Genomic DNA, 26,215 nt, shown 5'->3' with positions numbered 1-26,215 from the left:
GGGTTGTGTTTGGTCAATGGAGTCAGATAACTAATTCGAACAATTTGGTAAACGATACATTTTAATATTAATTCCCAACAGTAACTTTGCAAAACATAATAAGAATAAAACAAGAAAAAAAATCTTTAAAATGAGTAAAATGATCTGCCATAATAGCATTTTATAACAACATGAATGTATCTATTTAATCATTTCAACATTTACTATTGCTACAAAAGCCCAGATCCCCGTTTCAAGAGATTTTGTCAACAACATTTGGGTTTATTTTTTTGCGTTTTGTGTTTTGCGGACACCGCCTCCCCCGAACCCCTTCATTAGCCGAAGCGGACTCGGCACCGTCGAGAAAGCTAGATCGGGTTTCTCAGAGCGCCCTGTACCTTAATCCCGGATTTGGGGACGGGATAACGCAAAAGCAGCTTCGGAAAAAACACAATAACGGCGCTGGCGAGGGATTGGTGGCTGCTGGTGGATGTGAAAGATGCGGCGTGAGGGTGTGTGTGTGTGTGTGTGTGAGGGACAGGGGGCCTGGGGTGGGATTGGTCAGGTGGAGGAGTGGTATAAATACCTGCAGGAGGATGCAAAGTCTCCAGGGGGGATGACGGACTTTCACTCACCTGTTGATAAGATTGAAGAGTGAGGGAATAGATGTCAAACTTTCTTCGATGTTTCATTTGAGGTGAGCGGTTCACCTTCAGAAAGGGGGGAAAAAAGCCAGAACATGTGGCATGTCAAGCAGGGAATATGAAAAATTAGGAAAGGAGAAAAATCATCTGAAAAAGGCCATGACTTGACAGGTTGCGGGCGTGTTTTTGAAGCCAAATGGCGTCCCAGGTGTTTCCTGGCGACACTTTTGCGCCTCTGGCAGGAGATTCCGCCGTGCCAATTTTCATGCACCACAACTCTGCCGGGGACTGCCTGCCAAGCACCTCACACGGACACAGCATGGTCTCTGCAGGTAAGTCTGAAAAATCAGACTCATCTTTTGCCAAAAGTTTGTTTTGATCATACCATAAAAAAATACAGCAATGATGTATTTTCAGTCATGCAAATGGAGTATTTATTAAGTACGTATCAAATAAGTATTTGAACACCTAGCTTTTTTGCTATTTTTCCCACTGAAAAATCACGGAGGGGTCGGAAATAATCATAGGAGGTGCATGTCCACTGTGAGAGATAAACTAAAAAGAAAAATCCAGAAATCACAATACATTAATTTTTAAAGATTTATATATATGTATATATATATATATATATATATATATATATTGATTGGCTGGCAAGCAGTTCGGGGTGTCCCCTGCCCATGTATGTTGTAGAATCTTAGTAGTTTTTCCTCTAGTACGATTTTTAAGGTATTTCCATGGTAGGATTTTGGTAGTATTTCTGTGTTAAGATTTTGGTTGTATTTCTGTTGTAGGATCGTTGTGGGATTTCTGGTGTAGAATTTTTGTGGTATTTCCATAGTAGTATTTTCATAGCATTTTGGGAGTATTGCTCTTGTTGTATTTTTGTAGCATTTCTGTCGTAGTATTTCTGCAGTAGTATTGTAGTATTATAGTATTATTGTAGTAGTGTTTTGGTAGTACTTCTTGAGTATTTTCTTTACTTTCAGAATTAATGCAAAATGATGTATCAGGTCCATGTTTTCAATCACTAAAATGTGATACTTAGTTTGGTAGTAATTTTGTAGTATTTTTGTACATTACTGTAGTAGTTGTTTTTGCAGTAGACATACAAAGGGACAATAAGGAGACAGCTGGCACAAAAATAACATTTTAAATTAGTAGTACTTGATGGACTTTATTTACCTTTATATATTGTGTATTATATTTTGACGATTTTCGTTCAGCGGGCCAGTTTAAAAAGCCTGCTGGGTCGCATGCAGCCTGCGGGCTTTAGTTTTCCCACCCGTGGTGTACTGTATTCTGTAATCCCTTTATAATTTGTACTTTGAAGCCTCAGCAGTGCATTGCAGATCAATCCATTATCCCCAATTGCTTATAGCTGCAAGTGGAGACCAGCAGAGTGCATTTTTTGCCTTTCTTGTCTACTCAAAAGTGAACTGCACTCTTGTGGCCACAATCTATTATCCTCGATCCCATATTGCGGCGAGGAGGGACGGACAGAAGGCACCTACTGTTTATAACATGTATAACAAGGTGTGCCATTCTGGCTCACCCCAAATTAAACGCACAGTTTTGGCCGGGATCATTTATCTCCGGTCGAATATTCCTGAGAGTAGAGCTAATATTTTTTTCTGGTATAGGCCACTTTAGTTTGTCATTGTGGCCTGGCAAAATGAACTGTTTTGTCCACAATCCATTATCCCTAGTCAACTATCGCTGAGAGCTGAGACCGAGAGAGCAAATTTGTGTCAAGTGCGCTGGTTCTTTTTTAATCTGTTCTTTCTGCCTAAAATGAACAGCATCCGTGCAACAGCGATCCATTATCTTGGGTCTGCTCTTTAAAAATTGATTTTAAAGCCCCATAGTGTAATATTTGTCCACTAATGAAACTGTATTGTCTAATTCGAACAAAAAACAGTGCCAAATGAGCACAGCTTAGCAGCAAGATTCTAGACAAACATGACAAAAATTGCTAGGTATGGATTCCACTATATAAAAAAAAATACAAATTTTTCAACCGATTATTTTTTATAAAAATTAATATTGGTATGATAGTTGATTGTTTTTGCCAAGTATTCAAATCGAGTTTTTTTTTGTTTTGGTTTTACTGAATTAAAGTTTTTGTACCAACAGGAGGTACTTAATATCACACGCTGTCCCTTTAAGGATTTTTTTGTAGAATGATAAATTAGATTATACATTGCAAATTTTTACCCCATTTTAATGATTTATTTATAATTTTGTTATTTCATTCTATTTTTTTCTTATTTGCATTAACCTGTTAGCAGGGGTGGGCAAACTATGGCCCGCAGGCCAAATGCGACCCGCCAGGCTTTTTCATCCGGCCCACCAAACGAAAATGGTAAAAAATATTATGGTATTATGTATAGTAGTAAAGTACAACTAATAAACAATATTATTCGTTGCCAACTCTGTCCCAATTGTCCTTCATGTGTCTACAACAAAAATACTACTTCAGAAATACTGCAAAATTACTACAAAAATACTGCACAACATAACATCAATTTTAGTGCTCATAAACAAGAGGGTGATATATTAGTTTTCTTTCATTCTGGGAAGAAAAAATACAATATAAATACTATTATAAAAATACTATTACAGGAATACTATTATACCTCTACAAATACCAAAGAAAACATATATAAATACTAAAAAACTAGTAGTGTGGAAATACTTCAAAAATACTTTTACAGAAATATTACAAAAATACCACCCCAGTAATACTCTTACAAAAAATACTACAGCAAAAATAATGACAGAAATACTACAAAAATATTATTGCAGAAATATTACAATGGAAATACTACAAGAATACTACATAAATACGATTACGGAAATATTACAGCAGAAACACAACGGAAATACAACTATAGTAATACTACAGATATACTAAAAAAATAATTATTATGGAAATACTATGGAATTACTACATAAATACTACTGCAGAAATATTACAATAGAAATATTACAAGAATACTCCAGAAATACTACAAAAATCCTACTACAGAAATATTACAGCAGAAATACTACAGAAATACAACTACTGTACAGTAATACTACAGATATACTAAAAATATTATGGAATACTATGGAATTACTACAAAAATACTACTATGGAAATACTAAAAAAATACCACTAGAGTAATAAGACACTACAATTAAAATATAACCAGAAATACTCAAAAAATACAAATACAGTAATAGTACAAAATACTATAGATATACTACAAAAAAAACTATACAATGGAAATACTATACAAAAATACTATTATGGAATTACTACACAAATACTATAAAAAGAAAACTACAGTAGTACTATAAACATACTACAGAAATACTACAAAATGTCACTGCAGAAATAATACAAATATACTAAAAGTTGCAACTACAGTAATACTACAAAACTAAATATGAAATGCAGTGCTAAAACAGGGAGCTAATATATTATTTAGCTTTAACTGTAAGTGCAATCAATTAAAAACCAATATAAAGAAATGTAATATGTAGATTTTTGCATGTATATTTGTTATAAATTAAATAATTAGATTGGCCCTTCGGCCATTTTTTTTAACCCAATTCTGCCACCCTGGCTCTCGAGGTTCTCACTTGAATTGCATACATACACTATTCACAAATATTAAACTTAAAAGTCTGGTTGTTTTATTCATATACATTTAATTTCCTTTTTATGTGCAAATGATTCAAATTTAGGAATAATTTGTCATTTTACCGTTTTTTCCCTTTAGTGTCATCCGGCCTTTCTGTCGGTCATCCGTCCAAGCGATCCCAAATGCATCTGTCCTCGTCCTCCCTGGGAAGCCCGCTGGCCAACAGCCCTCCTGCACTCCATTATCCCTCCATCACCCCTTGCCATTACAGCAACCAGCAGGCCACTTATGGCATCATGGCAGGTAGGTTGGGATACTGCTTAATACGGGATTAGCAATATTATCAGTGCTAACCTTGTGACATTTCTAAATAAATGTAACCTAAAAATGTTGTTTTTTTAAGAAGTTTAAAGGGACTGTTCTCTTACAAAACCTAAAAAAGTAAACAGTGTGTTTGGTAACATGTTTATAGATGACAATTAATCATTGATTACAATAAAACAATGATAATGATAATAATAATTCAGATTATTGTGATTTACAGGTTTTGTCATTTCCTATAGTAAGAAAAGGACCTAAAAGCAACATGGCAACCTGTTTATAAAAAAAAAAAAAAAAAAAAAAAAAAAAGTATGTATATATATATATATATATATATATACATATATATTGTACTTTGATGTTAAATATTTCACAAAAAATAGGCAGGATTATGTTATTGCTATTTGACTTCCTATTTTATGGATATTAATATATAATTCATCAAAAATCCTAAGAGTAAGAAGAAAATCAAATTATAAATAATAATATAACAATAATAATAATAATATAATCAAATTTATAACAATAAAAGCAATAAAAATACATCAATTGAAATAGAAATACAAACAGAAAAATAATACCAATAAAAATACAAATAATTTCCAGTAGTTTGATGTTGTTAAATAGTCAGTATTATTTTTATTACTTATTTCTACCTATTTTAATAAAACAAATATTAAGATTAAAATATAAATCATTAAAAAATCCCAAAAGTAACAACAAAATGTAAATATCCATATATTCATAATTGTAAGAATGCAATAATACAAATATATGAATACAAAAATAAAAACATGACAAATATAAACAATGATATAATACCAACAAAACAAAAATTATCCAGTAACAATTTAATTAAAATAAAATGAATCATTTACATGCTTATAATAAACCAAAACAAAATATCTGAAACAAAAACTAAAATAACAATACTACGATAGAATTAAAAAAATGAGTAACTACAGAAAAAGAAGACTTAAAAAATTAAAAGATTTGAAGAAAATGAAAAACATAAATAAACACTTAATATTCATTTAAAAAATAGATCCACTGTTTGTTACAAAATACAAACACTTTGAGTGTATTAAACCACCACACATAATTCCTACAATATCGAGAAAAACCAAGTCACAGAATGTCTTTTTGCTTAGCTATAGCTAGAATGATTGGAAACAATGAGTGGGGGGAGAGTTTCCACTGTTCTCCAGGCTATTTTATAGTATGTGTCTATCTTGCAGCTCAGGAGATGCTCTCTGCAAGTATTTCTCAGACTTGCATTCTACAAACTTGTGGCGTGCCCCCGCCCAATATGGTCAGCGCTGCAAACCCGCTGCAAGGTAATCGTCCCGTTCCGTCATTTGTTCTAAAAGAACTTATTTTTTGGACTATGAGTCTCTCCGAAATATAAGTCGCGCCAGCCGACAGTGCATAATTGAGAAGGAAAATACATATAGAGTAAAGAAAATAAGTATTTGAACACCCTGCTATTTTGCTATTTCTCCCTCTTAGAAATCACGCAGAGGTCTGAAATTTTCACCGTAGGTGCATGTTCACTGTGAGAAAGATAAACTAAAAAGAAAACTCCAGAAATCACAATGCATGATTTTTTAACAATTTATTTGTGTGATCCAGACCCACCCATTATTTCTAAGTGGGAGAAATAGAAAAATTGCAAGGTGTTCAAATACTTATTTTCTTCACTGTATAAGTCGAGCCTGTAAATGCTAAAAAGGACCCGCCTCCTTTACCGCCGAAATAACTTTAGCCAATAATGACCGATTCAAATGATGATTGACACATTGTTAATGAAATAAAACACCGTAAAATCTATCCGAGCATATACTGCGGACTATTTCGCCTACCGGGGAAAATCTAGTCGGCGGCTGCTTGCCATAGATGCGAGACATTGCGACTCAATATTGAACCATATATAAGGCGCACGGGAGAGCAGACGTGGTCGAGATCAAACAGATCTTCGCGGGAAACAAACAGGATCAAAAACACAGGACAGGCGAAACAGGGCTTGCCGTGTAAAAACACAGATTCGCAGATGGACCGACAAAAGGGGACTGACAGGACAGAGTTTAAATACTGACAGGGAGCCAATCTGTCAACAAGCTGCAGCTGGTGCCACACAGGCAGGGCCAATTGGGCGCCATGGCAACCGTGACACACACACACACACACGGGTGCGGCTAATTGGGCACCATGGTACCCTTGACACAAAGGAGCTTTTTAAAGTCAAGCCAATGAATGAAGACGTTTAGATACCCTCTTGCTGAACAAGCGAAGGGGAATTACATTTTTGTGCATTTAAAAAGAAAAAAAACATTCATATAACATTGATTTAACAAGTAGAATCACAAATAGCGAAAATATGTGTTTATATTAATGGATTTGCCCACTGAGTTAATACTGAGGGATTCTTTATCAAACGAGGTTCAAATTCATCGGTGACCATTCCCACTACGGCGCAGATCGGACCACTTTGGTCAAACAGAATTACGGCTAGAAGAATTTCTGACCCTTTGCATATAACAAAAGTTGGGAAAGTGATAAAACCTTGCAAGGCCTGAGGGTAAAATGTCAATTTTAGTGTGTTTGAGATCTGAAGACAGTTTTAGGAAATGACTTTTTTTTACGTCTTATATGTGCCTTATAAACAACAGTTTGTTATTGAATTGTCCCCCCGGTGCAAAAGAGTACACCGCTATGTTTAGAAATTTGACGAGAACCAACAAAACATTTTTTTTTGTTCCAAACAATATTTGGAGTCTTTATTTCATTGCCAAACATTGTGTTATTTCCAGTTGCGTGCCTGTGTAGACTGTCGTGGGTGTTGTGAGTCAGCATTGCTCGTTTTGCTTTTACATTAAAAAGGGAAGAAACAGAGAAAATAATAACACTTAGGAACCTGGAGGGATAGCGGTTAAAAAAAAGTGGAATACCTCAATATTCAAAATGTTAAAATCTTAGAAACCTGAATGATAAATAATATAATCTTAGATATAACACCAAATAGGCAGCACAGCGGTGCAGTGGTTAGCGCGTGTGCGGCACAGTTCTAAGGTCTTGGGAACCTCCTGGGTGGGTTCAAATCCAGCTACTGGACTTCCTGTGCGGAGTTTGTATGTTCTCCCCGTGCTTGCGTGGGTTTCCTCCGGGCACTCCGGTTTCCTCCCACATTCCAAAGACATGCATTTCAGGTGGATTGGCCGGTCCAAATTGTCCCCAGTTGTGAACGAGCGAGCGGGTTGTCTGTCCCTGTGTGCCCTGCGATTGGCTGGCAACCAGTTCAGGGTGTCCCTGCCCACTGCCCGATGATTGCTGGGATGGGCTCCAGCACCCCCACGACCCAACTGAGGATAAATGGTGCAGCTGATGAGATGAGATAACACCAAATATTTAAAGCATTCTGCTTTAATGAACTACATTTTATTAGAATGGAATGTTTTTTATTTATCTATTTGTCATGCACCGGAACAGGATCAGGACCCAAATGCGTGACCTTCTCACACAATCTTTTATTTTACGGGAAATGGGGAGTCATGCAAGTTAGGCAGTGGTCTGGCGTGGAAAGACAGGAAGCCAGAGACTGACAACATCGACACCAATTGCTCGAGCAGATATCCGACAGATGGGGTCGCTACCGGACAGGATGGGACAGACAGGATTGATATAGAAACAGGATATCGAAATTAAAAAGGACAAACTAGACAGGAACGAAAACTGCAGAGAATAATAAACAGGCCAAAAATAGACGGGAAAAAAACTGGGAACCGACAAAATAAACGGGAACAATACCGGACAGGAAATACCAAAAGGCAACAGAACCGAGTCAGAACCCACGTCTTGCAGGGCAGAGGTTCGTTGACGGACTGACAAAAGTGGACAGCTAGGAGTGGGTTTAAATAGGGACAGGGAGCCAATCAGAGTCCGAAGCAGTTGGCACCAAAGGAGCGGGCACCAGTGATTCACATCGGTAATCATGATACTATTTAAGTATAAGTAAACACCGATACAAGCTATCCGTATCAGGGCGATACCTGGCCTCGGGTGCCATAATTGTTGTTACATAATCAGTAAAAAATGCCTGTCAAACTTTTGGGAAATTCATCTAGTTGTGTGTTCTGTACTAGAAATAAAATACAAGGCCACATTTTTAGGTGTCAATCCCTCAATAGCGGTAATATCACAAATTGAAGGATGTATCAAGAATACTAAGCCAGAGAGCTAAACCAATAGCAGCTATACCCAGAAACCTGAATAAATAGCTTGTATGGACATAAAGATAGCTTGATACCTAGCATAGCCAGAAAGATAGATTGATAGCGAAGAATGATCGAGAAATCTGAACTTGTCCTACGCGTGTTCGTAGAATGTTGGGTGAGGAGAATGTTGTTAAATGAAGAGGCTAGAAATGAACAGCTTCTTGAGAAGTTTTTATTGGCAGAATATATTCTGGGGACCACCGGAATACAAGTCTTCAATTGGACAATCCTAGCAATATTCTCTCCATGCCATTTTGAAGCAAGATTTTATACCTTTTTTGAGGCGTTGTATAGTTCAACAGGAAACCGTAACTTCAGTTTTCTGCTTGTCATCGTTTGCACATTGTTGTTTTTAGCCAATCCTCAACGTTTCAGTTCAGTTTTTTTCGCACCTTAGTCTTATGGTTTGTTGACATCAGGCTTAACTGTGTTCCTTCGCTTTAAATTCCTGAGATTAGTCTAAACCTGTGACCTGCATTGAAAATATCCAGTTTCGGTAAAAGCTGGTATACTTCATATACAATAGGTCTACAATAGCTTGCATAGCCAGTGAGATAGATAGTATTGCCAGAGATCAAAATATATAACTAACCTAGCTAGCGGGACAGATAGAAGAACAGATAGACAAACAGACAGATAGCACAGCCATAATTAGCTAGATAACTAGCATATCCAATGACTAGATAGATGACGAGCATAACAAAATAGCTAGAAAGATAACTAGCACAGCCAGATAATTTAATACATAACTGGTGTTTGGACTTAATATTAAAACGTACCGTTTACCAAATTGTTCAAATTAGTTATCTGACTCCATTAACCAAACACAACCTGCATTCACCCAACAATTTATGCGCGCTCGTTTCTTGAGGGAAAAGATGAGCAGGAAGCCGACATTATCACACAGGGGCAGATTTAATTTCATTAACAATTTAACTTAATGCACTCCATCGAAAACGGACGGATTAGTGTCATTGGCGTCTGTGGGAAGCCTTTTTCTCATGTCCTTTAGCTCTCTCCTATTGGCCATTTCCTCCCCGCATAATGGCGTGCCGACTACTCCCACGGGCGTGCCAAGGAAGCCCCCCCTGGGCTTCACCACCTCGTCGAAAAGCGTCGCGATGTCTGGAATAACACACTGAGCGTTTCTACGCCATCAGGGCCTTTCTGCGTCTGTATGTGCTGATTATCTTATCAGACTTACGTCCCGTTACCGCCGTTCCTGTAAACAACATTTTCCATCAGGGTGCCCTAACATCGCACCACAGCCCAGCCAGGGAATATCTTTTACATTAAATGTAATTTGTATTCGATCGTATAAAATCCTTTATAGTCAAATGTACAAAACCCTTCACTGGCATAGCCAGAGAATTACAAAGATAACTAGCAAGGCCAGAAAAGTAAATAGATAACTGTTAAGCTAGCCAAAAAAAATCCCCTTTTCGTTTTAAATGGAATTCAGATGATATAACCACGCGGAGCAGGTGGCATGGCGACCAAAGATAGAGGTCGCGCGCAATTAACATTTGCCGAAGAGGTAATAACATTGATTCTCGTGGCAGAGACGTGTAAATATTAACTGAAGCGGCCGAATGAAAACGAGGGTGGAATAACCCTATGAATTGTTACGCTCCCTGTAGCCAAAGCCTGAATACGAATAATACATCGTACACCATCATCAAAAACAAATATGCAACAAATGAATTTGTTTGGAGCTTTTCAGGGGGATAATAAGAATATTAAGAATTTGATGGGCGTAGCAATTGAAGGACTGCATTTGAAAGAAGTCTAAGGTCAGAAACACATTCAAATTCGGGTTTACGTAACAAATTGACCCTGATGCGTCCTACAAATTGAAGTTGCAGGCTTCAAATGTTTTGTTGTTGTTGTTGCTGGCGACCTTGATGCAAAAGAGGACTTCAAACATCATCACTCTTTATTTATTAGCATTTCTTTTTAATGGATTATGAATAATTTAATCTTGACTGGTTCACGTCTACAAGATGAACAACACTCAGCAAAAGCCAACATTACTTTTTTTCTCACTTCCAAAAGATGGAAGTGGAGGGTCGAGCTTCAAAATTGAGACGACCTTTGTCTCCAAAGGGAGTTAATGGAAACTAGTGCAAAGTTGAAAAAAAATGTTTGAATTCAGATACTCGGGAGAACACAGATTTGTGCTTTTGAAGTAATGATGATGCAGTATTTTGGCCTATTTTGATATCTGTAAAGTAAGCTTTCTAAAATTGTGCTTTTGGGAATAGAATAAATTGTTTTCATTGCAATAAATCTATTTTTGCACTGAATTTCCAGCAAATAGTTGAATTTTAAATAACTCATTCAAAAGAGAAAATGTAAAGTAATATTTTTGGGATTGATGGTTCTATTTTGTTTTCTGTAAAGGATGTAACTGCCACGACCAGCACACAGGGTGGACCCAATCGCGTAATGTTTTTTCACAATTTTATTGAAAGTAAGAGGAAGGGCAGCGCCCGTGATCCGATGCTCACTGGACGCGGGAAGCAAGTCGTTCTGGCACTCGGATTGTGATCCGAATACGGAAGTGGATCTTCCGTTGCGAGCGATGACGGAAAAACATGTCGGTAGCCGGGAAAGGGAGAGCAAAAGCATGGCCGGAGTCGGAAACGAGTCGTGAGCCAGGACGGGTGAGCAGACGTGGTTGGGATTCAAAACAGGTCGTAGCCGGAGACAAACGGGAGCAAAAACAGGACAGGCGGGAGTCAGGGTCAAAAAAGGCTTGCCTTGTATAAACAGAGGTTCGCAGATGGACTGACCACAGGGGATTGACAGGACTGGGTTAAAGTAGGGACAGGGAGCCAATCAGAGCCCGCAGCGTTTGGTGCCAAATGAGCAGGCACAGGAGAATCACATCGGTAATCATGACAGTATCAATATCTAAAAATCACAATAAAATACTATCCAAATATCGATATATTATAATTATCCCAATATCACAAAGGTGGCCTCTATTGTCGGAAATACCCAAAGAGAGAGTTGAGAGGCTTTACATAAGACATTTGCAAAATGTGCCAACATTTCTGAAATTTAGCCACTAACTAGATAAAAGGACAGTACGCTAACTAGCAGAAAAGCTAATAGGTGGCTTGAGAGCAAAAAGTTAGGTAGATAACAATATTTGTAACAAACTACATGCTTAGCTATATAGAATGCTTCCAGTAGCTCACGAGCGATCTCTATAACTAGCTAGCAGACAGACAGACAGATCAAAGTCAAAACAAAATATTTTATAAATTAAAAGTGTTATAAATGAATGTGAAAAAACCTTAGTAATATCCTTTTTTTAGACATAAATTCAATACGATGTCTATATTGCAATGACGACCTACGATATCATAACTATCACGATATTGTGGGTTGAAGGTATAAAAACACAAAAAAAGAACTGAAGGGCTTAATGATAGATATTGGGAAAACAAGAAACACGAACACACGCAAACACGAAGGCAAGCTTTTTATACTTTTTTCCTGAGGCGTTATAAAACTTCTTTTGAAGCTCTGGGTTATGAAAATATGAAAACATTTATCGTAGCTCACACGGTTCACACACAGATTATATATATATATATATATATATATATATATATATATAACACTTGTTTGTATAGTACCGTCTTCAATATTGAACTTGCGAGGTAATTAGCAATATAGAAAGTTCTCTGAAGTATAGACAGAGCTAGTTATAGAGATAGAGATAGAGAGACAGAGAGATAAAGAGAGAGAGATAGATACTGAAGGCAGATAGATATAGAGGGAGAGAGATACTGTAAGTAGATAGATAGATGGATAGATACTGTAAATCGATAGATAGATGGATGGATACAGTAAATAGATACATAGATAGATGGATGGATACAGTAAATAGATACATAGATAGATGGATAGATATAGTAAATACATACATAGATGGATAGATACTGTAAGTAGATAGATGATAGATACTCTAGATACACTAGATACTCTAGATAGATAGACAGATACAGTAAATAGATACTGTAAGTAGATAGATAGATACTCTAGATACACTAGATAGACAGAGATAGATAGATCGGTTGATGTATAGATACAGTAAATAGATACAGTAAATAGATAGATACTGTAAGTAGATATACACTAGATCGATAGATAGATAGAGATAGATAGATCGATAGATAGATAGAGATAGATAGACAGATAAGATGAGATTTGAAATAAAACACAATACCCAATCCTCTCCCCAAAAAAGAAGACGATCGATGACATGATCAAAAGATCCCAAATTCACTTTCTTCACGGCGCCGACGTTATGTCTTACAAGCCTTCGGCATCGCAGGAAGCCAAGTGAAGAAAAAGGAAAAAGATCAAAGAAAAGAGGACATATTGAGTACACGCTTATCGTTCCATTTCAGGGCTCAGAGGAGGAGCGGTAGCCTCAGTAAAGAGAAAAAAGTAATAAAAAAGATTTCAGGTTTAATGCGCTGAGAGAGAAAAAATATTAAATTATTAAGGCGATGCACATACTGTATATTGTTGCCGTGTATAGTTAATATCAGTTAGGTTGAATAGTCAATACTTGAGTGATACTTTCTACATTGTTGCATTATCTAATGCATGTTTACTATTTTTTTCTGGGATTGTTGTTGCTGCCTTTCAGTCAACAACAAAAACAACCATTTACAGGGATGTGATTTGACCAAAGTGAAATTATCTGAAAATTAGCCGGGGGTCTGGGGGCCGCGGGCACCCAGCTAGGTCCAGGGCAGTGCCCTGGTGGAGGGACAAGTGGGGCGAAGCCCCCCGGAGCTCATGGGTTTTCCGTGTTTTTAAGTACTTTCAATGCACTCAGATGACAAAGAAATAGACAAAACAACAGCATAAATTTTCAATGTATTTTCAATAAAAACTATCCCATATAAAATTACAGTGTAAGTCAACTCAAAATCAGTCACATTAAAAAACATTGGACTGCCTTTGCTTTTAAAAACTATCACTGAGAATATAATCATATCTAACTAATGTGATTACTAAGTTAACACATAAATCATGTTGAAGAGTTCAAATTTCATGAACAAATAATTGTATCATGACCAAATGAAAAGTAACTCATATTAGAACATACCACAAATGTCTTTGTTATAGCAGAAGATGTTATCTGTCGGAGTCATGTGCATACACAATGAACTACTAAATCACTGGCCATGCAGAAACATGAAATTCATTCAAAGTTCTGAAATTTATATTTTCTGTCACATTCTAGATGAATTATAACATCACTTAATATCACAAATATTGTTTTCTATGTTCTACTCATTAAAACATTCAACATATTTACAGGAATATACAAGTGTTCATTCTTGAGCACAATCCATTCACATGACACAAACACTACTTCCTCCTAGACTTCATTGCTTTGGAATGGGTCTTTCTAGCCTGCTTCTGTGCAGCTTTGATGGTTCTTCTTGAGGCAGCCTTGCTCATTTGGGTGTCCTGTTTCACAGCAAGTTCTGTTCCTTTTGCAGACAACATAGCTGCTTCTGCATCCTTCTCCTCCCTGTACCTTTTGGAGGATGTCCTCAGATTTAGGCACAGTTTGGACTGCACAGGATCCATCAGAATGTCTTTCCTTCCAAAATGGCTGACAGAGGTGGTCTTTCTTGCTCTTAGGGCATATTTCACAGTCTGGATAGAACTGTATGTGGCTATGTCCATTCTGCATGCTTTGGGGTTCATGCTAGAATATCATACAAGTACTTAATTTAAAAAATATAAATACTGACAATAATTTTTATTACTTATAGGCTTAATAATATTTTTAAATTTCCTAAATCATATTTTAAATGTTATAATTAATTCTTTTTAATAGCAGCGTATCCGAATATTTGATAAATGAAAATACAATAATTATAGGCCCTACAGTAAAGTGTTGGTGTAATGTACACATGAAAATCTATGAAATATTTATGGCCATTTTTATTACGTTATAATATTTTCGAAAAAAAGGGGAAAACTGTCAAATAAATTTGAAAAGTTTACCACCTACCTCAAAATTCACAACTCTATCAGCAACTGGTACAGGTTGTTGGGGTGGATCACGTCTCTCTAATACCGCTTCCGATTGTGATGTCAATAAGGGATGGAGGCCGTAAAGTTTTGGAGTTTTCGTTTGGGCACCGAAACTTCCAGCGATGGAATAATTTGTTGCTCTTGACTGGAGTTCTTTCACGTGTTTTTTTGCTCTTTGCGTGACTTTCAAGAGCTTTGAAACCTCTCCCACCATAGTCAATGGTATCATGGCACCAAATGCAAAGCGCTTTCCCGGCACGATCGATCTTCCGAATAAAGTCACTGAACAAATTCGTCACAGTCTTCTTTCCAACATTTGTAGATAAGTCCTCCTCTAACCAGTCCCATCGAAACTTGTTTTTTACGATCTTATCAATTTCTTTAACTCGCGGAGCATCTTTGCGTTCGATCACAGACATCTTTCTTTAAACACCCGGCAAAAACGTGTGAGAAATGAACAATGGCATACTCCTATGCCTTTACAACAAGCGCGTTTATTGGTCAACACGGAGACTTCAACCAATCAGTTACGGAAACACTAAAATGGAATGCTGTAGAGACGAAATCGGATTTTTTACCACTTAAAAAAATCGGAAATTTTTAATTTTTATTTTTGGAGATAAAAAAAAGCGGAATTCCGCGAATTAGCGGTAAAATCACATCCCTGTATTTAGGAAGTGTCAGTGTTAAGCAATTAAATAAGTAATATAATAATAATAATGTACGCTAGCTAACTGGATAGCTCATAGCTAGATTCCTAGTTAAAACATAGCTTGATAGTGTAAGGTTTTAACATTTCCTAAACTGAAATCTGACTCCGAAGACACTTCACATGTCTTGTCCAAACCCTTACAGTTGAAGCATGCCCAAAAGTAGGAGAAGTTATCGAGCCGAGTATTGCCCACATATTAATTCATTTGCCGAATCAAAGAGTTAAACACATCTTTCTTCCTTGCCAATTACAATCGTGTGTAGAAAGACGAGGGGGTTTCCGGGTGTTCCTCTGTTGTAATTCCTGCCGATGAAATGTTCACGCCCCATGACCAAGCCTCTGGCTGATTGGTCCGCGCCATCGTCAATGCAAATTTCTCAACCATGGTATAAGAATGGGAGGAGGGTGATAAGTCATTGTTATCACCTCGCCTTGGGGGTAGGGTGATGACCTATCTGCACAGACGGAAATCAAAGACACATTCCAAAGCAAAGGGGTTTGGACACCTTCCTTAAGAAACACACTCAAGGCTGAGGTCAAACTTATGACAAGTATTTTTGAGTATAAGTGGAATAAAACAGCGTATAAAAAAAGTATATAACTTCACTAGCTAGCTGGGTAGTGAACAGGCTTGTGAACAATCCATACAGAAATCTGTATTAAGCTTGCTAGCTAACTCTGTACAAATCTCGACAGAGAGCTTGCTGGATATACATTAGCTAGATTGCTAATGAAAAACATTGCTGGCTAGCTATCTGGGTAGCAAACTAGCTAGTCAACTAGACATACAAAAAGCTCACTAAAACTTGCTAACTAGCTCTCTACTAATCGCGATAACAAGATAGCTAGATAATTATTACGTAGATGGTTATCTAAAGCAGTGTTTATCAACCCTTTTTGAACGAAGGTACAATTTTATTTATAAAAAAAAGTTCTGAGGCACACGGTGCGTCGAAAATGTTTGAAATTGAAGTTATGTCAAATATCTCACTTTACTATCTCATAAGCAGATATTTAGTATATAAAAAGAAGAAAATAATACTTAAAATAAAAAGAATGATGTGCTTTATTTATCTTTTTAGTTTTTGTAGTGCAATCTTAAACCGCTTTGTTAAACAAATTATTATATGCACTGTGCTACCTGATGAGCAGATAATTAGTATATAAAAACCTACTGCCACCTACTGATTTGGATGACTATTACAGTTCGTCTGAAGATAGCAAAAATAAAGAATAATGGCCTGATTTTTTGTAAGATAATCGCTAGATTGCTGTATAGCTATAGCTAGCAGTCTAGCTAGTTTAGCTCACAAGCTTATCTTACAATCTATGTATCTAGATAGCGTATGTTTTAGCTAGCAATCTATGTGTCATTTATCCATCTCGTGGACATACTGTCCCGATAGCTAACTACTAAAAAACACTATTTATGGACCCCATCTATAGCTTTACAGAGCTTTCCAGATATGTATGTGCCTCACTGGCTAGTTCACTAGCTAACTAACTATGCTTTAGATCAGTGTTTATCACTAGTGTGACCTTGTCTAGTGTGCAGCTGGAATTTGCCCAATTTTATTTTTATAATCGCTAGATTTCTGGATAGCTATAGCTAGCAGTCTAGCTAGTTAACCATAGAAATCACTCTAAAATGTAGATAGCTGGAGAATAGATGGAAACAGCTAGATAATAAATGGACAAGCAGACAGAAAGACATAAATAAATGGAAACAGAGAGTTTAATAGATGAAAAAATTAATTAATGTTCGAGGAGAGAATATACTCGTTTAACGGCCTTGACCTGATGACTTCAGAAACCTTTCTTTACTACAAACAAGGCACCAAAGCACTCTTGTGACTTTAGTCTGAGCTTTTTAGTTAAAGATTTTAAACATTGAACTTAAAACAAATAAAGATTCAGTGTAATGTTTATAATGAGAGAAATTAAGTGCTAAATAATAAATATAATGAGCAGCACAGCAGGGCAGTGGTTAGCGCATGTGTGGCACAGTTCTGAGGTCATAAGATCAAACTTTCCTGTGTGGAGTTTGCATGTTCTCCCCGTGCTTGTGTGGTTTTCTTCCCACATTCCAAAAACATGCATGTCAGGTTTATTGGCCGGTTCAAATTGTCCCTTGGTGTGAATGAGCGAGCGAATTGTCTGTCCCTGTGTGCCCTGCGACAAGCTGGCAACCAGGTCAGAGTGTCCCCTGCCCACTGCCCGAAGACAACTGAAATGGGCTCCAGCAGCCCCGCGACCCTACTGAGGATAAGCGGTGCAGATAATGGATGGACAATAAATATACTGTATGTTGTTAGCGGTTGATTTTAACCAACCAAACTTGACTTAAATACAGGAAAAAATGCGTCATGTTGCGATATGAAAATTGTAACGGCCGAACTATTGCTCCCGATTGCAAACAATGTGAACGATTGTGCTCATACAATATTTCATCATTCCGGCCATCTATGATGCAGGGTCAGACAAGACATGAAAAATGTGACTAGTGGGAGTCAAATGTCTTGTCGGATGCTTGTCAATGGACGGCTCCCCGACACTGATGCAATACTGATCAAATATTGATCACCTTTGGAAGGTGTCTGTGCTCAAAAAACTCTTGAAGAATTCTTGAAGGTGGAGCTGTAGTAAAATGTTATCAAAATGAGTGTGCTAGAAATGTATATCAATGTCCCTACCGATGAATGGAGTATGACACCTGTTTAACTGGCAATGCATTTTCAATAGATTATTAATAGAAACATACAGTTGCCCCCTCTCAATGAGACGTTTTTGCAACAAAAAGCTGAAGTTAGAATTCAACAGAATAATATTATGGTAGGATAAAGAAAGTCAAGTCATGTTTATTTGTATAGCCCTTAATCACAAGGAGTCTCAACGGGCTGCAGAGACCACAGACTCTTACAAACTACAGACAATTATAACACCATCCCCTGATCTAAAATCTACACGAGGGCAAGGAAATACCCAAAAACCTCAACATGAGGAAAAGGAAGAAACCTTGAGAAGGGACCGCACATGAGGTATTCCAGCTTCCAGGATATCAAAACAAATTTCAAGTGATATTTGTTCACTCCTTCAGCAAATAATGTTGCTTTGGTTAGGCATTATTTTACTCATTTTTATTTTTTGAAATACAGAAAAGAAATTTTATATTTGTATATGCTAAAAAAATTCTTAATATCACTTGATAATCCTTTAAAAACTTCACATTTTTTTTATGAAATATAAAACACATTGCAAATCAAATATGTTCATATTGTTATCTAAAGTTAAAATAGTAATATTAATAAATATCAATATTGAGGGAATTCTGCATTGCATTGGTACATTTTTTGAAAAGTTATAGCGATGATCTCCTGGTCTTAAACATATTTCTTATTTCTCCCCCTTATTTTGAATAGGACTTTTTTGCTGTGAAAACACGAAAGCATTGAGAGGGGAAAAAATGAAGACAAATATTAAAATACAAGATAGAATGAGAAAATATGGATTTAAAAACTACATTACGTCATAAAATACATACAGTATAGTAATACAAATGATCGTTAATAACAAAATGATTATATATAATATTATAGTCATAACTCATAATAAACAATAGTATAAATAAAAGTATTAATATTTAAGATATATTAAGAAATATTATTATTGTTGATTCCTAATGTTATTATTTTTGTGTGCAATTCAGTTATTAATGTATTTTTTCTTGTATTTGTGATATTTTACTAGATTTTACCTCCCCCTCAATGCGGAGGGGGCGGGGATAATAATAATTAATAAAAAGGATGATCTATAGGACTTTTTAAAATATTAATACCAACACAATGCTGAGCTCTATCAAAAATGATATCTGGGATTGATATTTGTAGCACATAAAATCCCTTTATTCCAAAAAAAGAAAATGAAAGGCACAAAAGGGCACCAATACATGGTACTGATATTCACCCCGGTTTTTTTTCTCTTTAAAAAAAGATCAAAAACTAAGGGCAAAAAGTGGAGTAATTTCACTGCTCGGAAGTGCCTCATGAACTTTTACAGCTGGCCCCTATAAAAAGTAAGCGTTCGGCAGGTTAAATTCAAAAGTTCAAACTTTTACTTTGTAGGAGACAAAGTTATCGTTTTCGCTGAGATGCAAGAGGACAGTGTTGGACTTAATTCTTTAAAACTTATTCATTCATTGAAATTGGCTAAAATAAGCATGCTGCTTTCCCCACTTTTATCTTTATCTTGTCTCCCCATGTCCAGGTTCCCTGACGCCGTGCTTATACAAGTTCCCGGATCCGGGGTTGAGTGGCAGCTCGTGCGCTTTGAGTCACGGTTTCTCCACGCTGCCCTCGGCCCTCCTGCTAACCGACGAGGCCCCGGGGGGCCTCGCCGTGGGCGACATGAAAGTCAACATCCAGAAAAAGAGCATCCGGGAGATGGAGGACACCCCCGCCATGGACTCCCCGCAGATACAAGAGCTGGAAATGTTTGCCAACGACTTTAAGATAAGGAGGATCAAGCTCGGTGAGGGTTATCTGATAGACTGTCACACGCCCACTTTCAAATTGCACATTTCATTTAAAAATAAATAACTAAATAAAAATCAAATTTGCATTAAAATGAAAGGGAGCAAACAAAAATTAATAGAAATCCATGAAGTTATGTCAAATATTTCACTGTACTACCTCATAAGCAGATAATTACTATATAAAAAGAAAATAAATATTTAAAATTAAAAAAAAGGTGTGCTTTATGTTTTTATTTTTTACAGTGCAATCTTAGACCGCTTTGTTAAACAAATTGAGTTTTTAAATGTAGTGTGCTACCTCATGAGCAGATAATTAGTATATAAAAAGTAAATAAAAATCTACTGCCACCTACTGATAAGGATGACTATTACAGTTCCTCGTCTGAAGAAAGCAAAAATACTGAATAATGGCCTGATTTTTTTGGGAAAGATAAAATTGGGCAAATTCCAGCGGCACATTAGTGTGCCCCAGCACCAATGTTTCCTCTAATTTTCCACCGGTCTGAGCGTTCACACAAAGTCGGTGAGCAACGCTTGAAACAACAGTGAGCAACCATAATCCCAAGTGTGGCAAGATAATTAATTATCAAACATGTCCAAATCTTGACATCAAGTTACATTTTGCTGAGATTCCGGCAATGCAAAATTATTTTTACGGCCTACAAACGTCGGTTGTTCTTACAATTCTTTCACAAGATATCCATTTCTTTTTATTCCCTTTGTTGCATAATATTAACATTTTAGGGGGCTTATTTAGTCGGTTGTAAGATACAGAACTGTACTTAATCACATTTTTTAGTGGAAGTACAATGTTGGCAACAAGACTCACTTGATAAAATTGGAAATTATTTGAATGCAACACAAACTTTTTATTCTTTTTTTCCGTGTTTTTTTTTAAATCCCTTTAAAAAAAAATCTCATTGTGTTTATTTTTCCGAGCTGTTACTTTTTTCCTACATTTCTTTCTTTTCTTTTTTTCTGTCTTTTTTCCTCTTCCTTTTGTTTCTTTTTTTCTCAGCTTTTCACTACTTTTTCATTTGTCTTTTTTGTTCTATTCCCCCCTTCCTTTAAGTCATTGTGTGCATAATTTTACATAAAATTTGGTCATGTTGGGATTAAAGAAGCAAAAACAACCTGAAGAGCCGTTTAGGACCCGAAATAGCCGGTTCCTTTTAGTGAGCCGAGCCGAAGAAGCCAGTTCTCTACTAACTTTACTCAACTTCGTTCCACTTCGACTCGACTTCAAAATACCGCATTTAGGACACAACGTCAGGGGAACCCGTGTATTCTTACCTTCATGCACTGTAACTTTGACTTAAATCGCTTCTTAATTAGTAATTTTGAGCCCTCATTTTTGTGCGCTGGCAAGACCAGCTCAGTAGCCTAGATGGTAAGGCGCCCGCTTTGAGACTGGGAGGTCGGTGGTTCGCGCCCCGGCCGAGTCATTCCTAAGACTTAAAAAGTGGTCGGCGGCGCCCTCTGTTGGCTGCGGCTGCATCGGCTCGCTACAACGGGTCAGGTGTAATCGACATTTCGTTCTGTGTACATTGTTACACAGAATGACAATACAAGGAAATTATTATTATTATTATTATTATTATGATTTTCTTGTGCGCTGAGAATGTGCGAGCAGTGCGCAATTGCGCACGCGCGCAGCTTAGAGGGAACCCTGCCCGGCGCACTGGTTGAAAAACACTGTTCTAGTCAAATATTACACACTGCGGCTATGAATTCCCGGTTCACTCCGCAAAATTTCTCAGCAGAGCTTATTTTCAATGGTTCCGTTCTTCTCTGTGCGCCCTGGCCAGGCTACACACAGACCAACGTGGGCGAGGCCCTGGCCGCCGTGCACGGTTCCGAGTTCAGCCAGACGACCATCTGCCGCTTTGAAAACCTGCAGCTCAGCTTCAAAAACGCCTGCAAACTCAAAGCCATTCTCGCCAAGTGGTTGGACGAGGCCGAGCTCGCCCGAGGTGAGGCCCGACGCCGATTCCTCCCGTTCCCGGTGCAATCTTTTTAAAAACCCTGCGAACGTCTCCCCCCTAGCTCTGAACAACGATAAAATCGGACTTAACGAACGGAAGAGGAAAAGGAGAACGACTATCAGGTGAGGTGTTTTTTTTCTTTAACAGACTTGTGTGACTGCAGTTTTTAAAGTGTTCTTTACCTGTTGCAGCCTGGGCGCCAAGGAGGCATTAGAGCATAGCTTTGCAGAAAAGAGCAAGCCATCTTCTCAGGAAATAGCCCGGATTGCGAAAGGCCTTCACCTGGAGAAGGAGGTGGTCAGAGTGTGGTTCTGTAACAGGCGGCAGAGGGAAAAAAGGGTCAAGACCAGCCTCAGTTCCTGCTTGGCCAAACTTAGCACAAACTGCATGAGCCAGATGAGTAAAAGTCATCGGCCGATTATATAAGTTATGGACAGGGTTGGGTAGGGTTATTTTAACTGGATTACTTTCAATTACTTTTGAATTACTCCAATACCAAATATGCTAATAAAAGACAAAAGAAACTAAATATGAACAAAATGACTAAATTTTGTGCAGGCTTGGGGAGTAACAGAACACATGGAACGGCAAAAATGATGTTGGCAAGCTGTTTGGATTTATTTTCATTTTGTTTCTGTCGCATTTTATGTTAGTTTTTCCGGAGATAAAAGAGATCAAAGCCAGAAGAGAAAGCTTACCACGTGTTGTGAGTCATAATTTTATTCATATTTCGTTTCTTTTGTATTTTATTAACATATTTGGTATTGGAGTTATCCAAAAGTAATTGAAAGTAATCAAGTTAAAGTAACCCTACCCAATCCTGGTTATGGATGATCGTTTTTCGCTTTTTTCTTAAGCTTGCTCCATCTGTCATTTGAAAAAAAAAAATGTTTTATCCCGATTCAAATTGAATAGTTGTAGATGTTTGCTGAACTTGTGTCTGTATTTGTGCATGTGTGTGCAGTTCCTTTATTTATTTATTTTTGAGATATACAGTGCCTTGCGAAACTGTTTGGCCCCCTTGAACTTTGTGACCTTTTGCCACATTTCAGACTTCAAACAAAAAGATATAAAATCGTAATTTCTTGTGAGGCACCAACAATAAGTGGGACAAAATCATGAATTGGAACACACTTTATTGGATATTTTAAACGTTTTAACAAATAAAAAAACAAAAGGTGGGTGTGCAAAAATTATTCAGCCCCTGTACTTTCAGTGCAGCAAACTGTCCAGAAGTTCAGTGAGGATCTCTGGATGATTCAATGTTGATCTAAATGACGAACGGTGATAAATGGAATCCACCGGGGTGTAATCAAGTCTTTGATTAAATGCACCTGCACTGTGATGGTTTCAGAGGTCTGTTTAAAGCGCAGAGAGTATCATGAGGAACAAGGAACACACCAGGAAGGTCCGAGATACTGGATTTAAAGCATTCCAAGGAGCACTGTGCAAACAATAATATTGAAATGGGAGGAGTATCAGACCACTGCAAATCTACAAAGATTGGGCCGTCCCCCTAAACTTTCAGCTCATACAAGGAAAACAATGATGCAGCCAAGAGGCCCATGATCACTCTGGATGAACTGCAGAGGTCTACAGCTGAGGTGGGAGAATCTGTCGATTGGACAACATTCAGTCGTATAGTGCACAAATCTGGCCTTTATGGAAGAGTGGCATATAGGAAGCCATTTCTTAAAGATATCCATAAAAATTCCAGTTTAATGTTTGCCACAAGCCACCTGGGAGACTCACCAAACAGGTGGAAGAGGGTGCTCTGGTAGTTTGAGACCAAAATCGAACTTTTTGGCAACAATGCAAGACGTTATGTTTGGCTTAAAAGCAGCACAGCTCATCACCCTCAACACACCATCCGCACAGTCAAACATGGTGGTGCCAGCATCATGGTTACGGCCTGCTTTTCTTCAGCAGGGACAGGGAAGATGGGTAAAATTGATGGGAAGATGGATGGAGCCAAATGCAGGACCATTCGGGATAGAGTCCGCAAAAGACCCGAGACTGGGACGGTGAGTTGTCCTCCAACAAGACAATGATCAGAAACATAAAGCAAAAGCTACAATGGAATGGTTCACCCAAAAACATATCAAGGTGTTAGAATGGCCAAGTAAAAGTCCAGACCTCAATTCAATTGAGAATCTGTGGAAAGAAATGAAAACTCCTGTTCACAAACGCTTTCTATCCAACCTCACTGAGCTCGGGCTGTTATCCAAGGAGGAATGGGCAAAAATATCAGTTTCTCGATGTGCAAAACTGATAGAGACATACCCCGAGCGACTTGCAGCTGTAATCCCAGCAAAAGGTGGCGCTACAAAGTATTAACTCAATGGAGCTGAATAATTTTGCACACCCACTTTTTAGTTTTTAATTTGATGAAAAAAGTTTAAAATATCCAATAAAGTGTGTTCCACTTCATGATTGTGTCCCACTTATTGTTGATTCTTCTCAATAAATTAGTTTTATATCTTTATGTTTGAAGTCTGAAATGTGGCCAAAGTTTTGCAAGCCACTGCATTTGTGACTAGAACTCAAATGGAAACTGTGTAATCTAACCACTAGATGTCACTGTATTGTGTAGTTCTACCAAATACAAGTTCTACAAAGCACAAGAAAGAATACAAAGTACTACTAACACACCGCACCATTTTCTTGTTTTTTTTTGCCCAGCCTTCCACAAGATTTTTAGTTTTGGGGCTAGCTTTGGGAGCAAGATGGCTAACACTCATGTCAGCTCCCTCTCGGTGAGCCTCATCTTATGTAAAATAAACACATATTTCTCGATTTGAGAGTATTTCTTTTCTTTTTCTTTTTTAAACATATTCGTATGATATAGTCTAATTTTTTAAAATTGAATTAATTTTCTTTTTTTTTAAATAATACACAATGTCCCGTGAAATTAACCACGCTCTCCTTTCACCTGTTTAACTTGTGTTGTCCTATGATGTATTTATTTAGATGTAGTGTAAATTCCTATAAGACTGATTTTATTTACGGGGTGAAATTTAATATAATTGAAGTTTTCTTGTCCGAAGCAATTTGGTACCAAATTGACATTACGTTAATTTATTTTTAAATGCCGTCTAACCAAACATTTGCTTTTCTATTTCATGTTTTGTGAAGAATAAAAACATGTCGAACATATCGAAAATGTTTGGTTATTTTCGATCTATTCTTGCCTTTTCTATTTTCTAAACTGAGCAGATTAAATACTCACCAATATAGGACCAAACGATAGGAGTGGACGTGGTTATTAGCACCGGTCAAGTGGGACAAGAGCGCCACCTCCTGTTTTCCAAAGTCATACACGGCCGCAAAAATATGCTTGCCCTAGTACAGATAATGTATCTGAGGGGTCCCTCACCTTTTTAAAACGAGTACTCCTTTCTTTTTCTGATAAGCGCAAAGGGCTGCCAGTTTGATGCACATTTTTTGAAAGCGCTTATGTTTTAACCATTACTAGGAAGTCATTATTAAACGTAGGGTTCGAATAGGCTCAGTCATCTACTAAAAACCTGACGCCAGTTAGAAACAACATTTCCTAGAAAGTCACCATGACCATTCACTGGTGAGCTATTTTAGGAAGGTGTCCACAAGGCAACCCAAGTGTTTTACCACAATGGTGACAACTGATTTAGCCAAAAAATGTTATAGAACCATTGTTCCTACATAAGAATGTTGACCTTTTTTGTAGTGTGCTATATTTAGTATGTTTAAGCTTTATATAATTATGTTTAGGGCTTGTATAAGTAACCTGTATTGTTTTGTACAAAAAAATAAACATTTCATAAAATAATATTGTCTATAAAGGATAAAAAAGGTTAGGTTGAACTTACTTTAGGAAGATGGGCTTCAAAAGTTAGGCGACTTCCTCTTCTGTGGTAAAAAGTGGCTGAAAAAAAGCATTCCAACCATTTTCTCAACCGCATCATGGTTTCTTATTCCACTTTCGTTTCAAATGAAACGCCACCCCTCTTCTTTACGCTTTACACCAACCATATTGAATGGATGAACGAGATATTAAACAATAAAAATGTCAAATGTTCT

The 26,215-nt window shown here is 37.2% G+C and overlaps 1 protein-coding gene across 1 annotated transcript; it reads left to right on the top strand.

Annotated features, from left to right (window-relative positions):
- Nucleotides 1–599: 599 nt before the first annotated feature.
- On the top strand, nt 600–25,365 carry pou1f1 (POU class 1 homeobox 1). The gene is made up of 8 exons (XM_088352541.1): nt 600–676; nt 795–955; nt 4,394–4,558; nt 5,815–5,913; nt 19,904–20,167; nt 21,980–22,144; nt 22,218–22,278; nt 22,348–25,365. Exons 2-8 carry the CDS (start codon nt 820–822, stop codon nt 22,580–22,582), a joined length of 1,125 nt encoding a protein of 374 aa, XP_088208667.1. The 5' UTR covers nt 600–676; nt 795–819; the 3' UTR covers nt 22,583–25,365.
- The last annotated feature ends 850 nt before the right edge of the window (nt 25,366–26,215 follow it).

Source organism: Urocampus carinirostris, chromosome 14, assembly GCF_059441175.1.
Source record: "Urocampus carinirostris isolate Australia breed hairy pipefish chromosome 14, RoL_Ucar_1.0, whole genome shotgun sequence".
Taxonomy (NCBI): domain Eukaryota; kingdom Metazoa; phylum Chordata; class Actinopteri; order Syngnathiformes; family Syngnathidae; genus Urocampus; species Urocampus carinirostris.
The sequence above is the reverse complement of the archived record's forward strand: the minus strand, read 5'-3'. Positions and strand labels throughout refer to the sequence as shown.

Excerpts from the sequence above, each read along its gene's own strand:
- pou1f1 (XM_088352541.1), top strand. The coding sequence starts at position 820 with ATGGCGTCCCAGGTGTTTCCTGGCGACACTTTTGCGCCTCTGGCAGGA. Across the intron at positions 5,914-19,903 it reads CGCTGCAAACCCGCTGCAAG|GTTCCCTGACGCCGTGCTTA; the intron begins GTAATCGTCCCG and ends CCCCATGTCCAG. Across the intron at positions 20,168-21,979 it reads GATAAGGAGGATCAAGCTCG|GCTACACACAGACCAACGTG; the intron begins GTGAGGGTTATC and ends CGCCCTGGCCAG.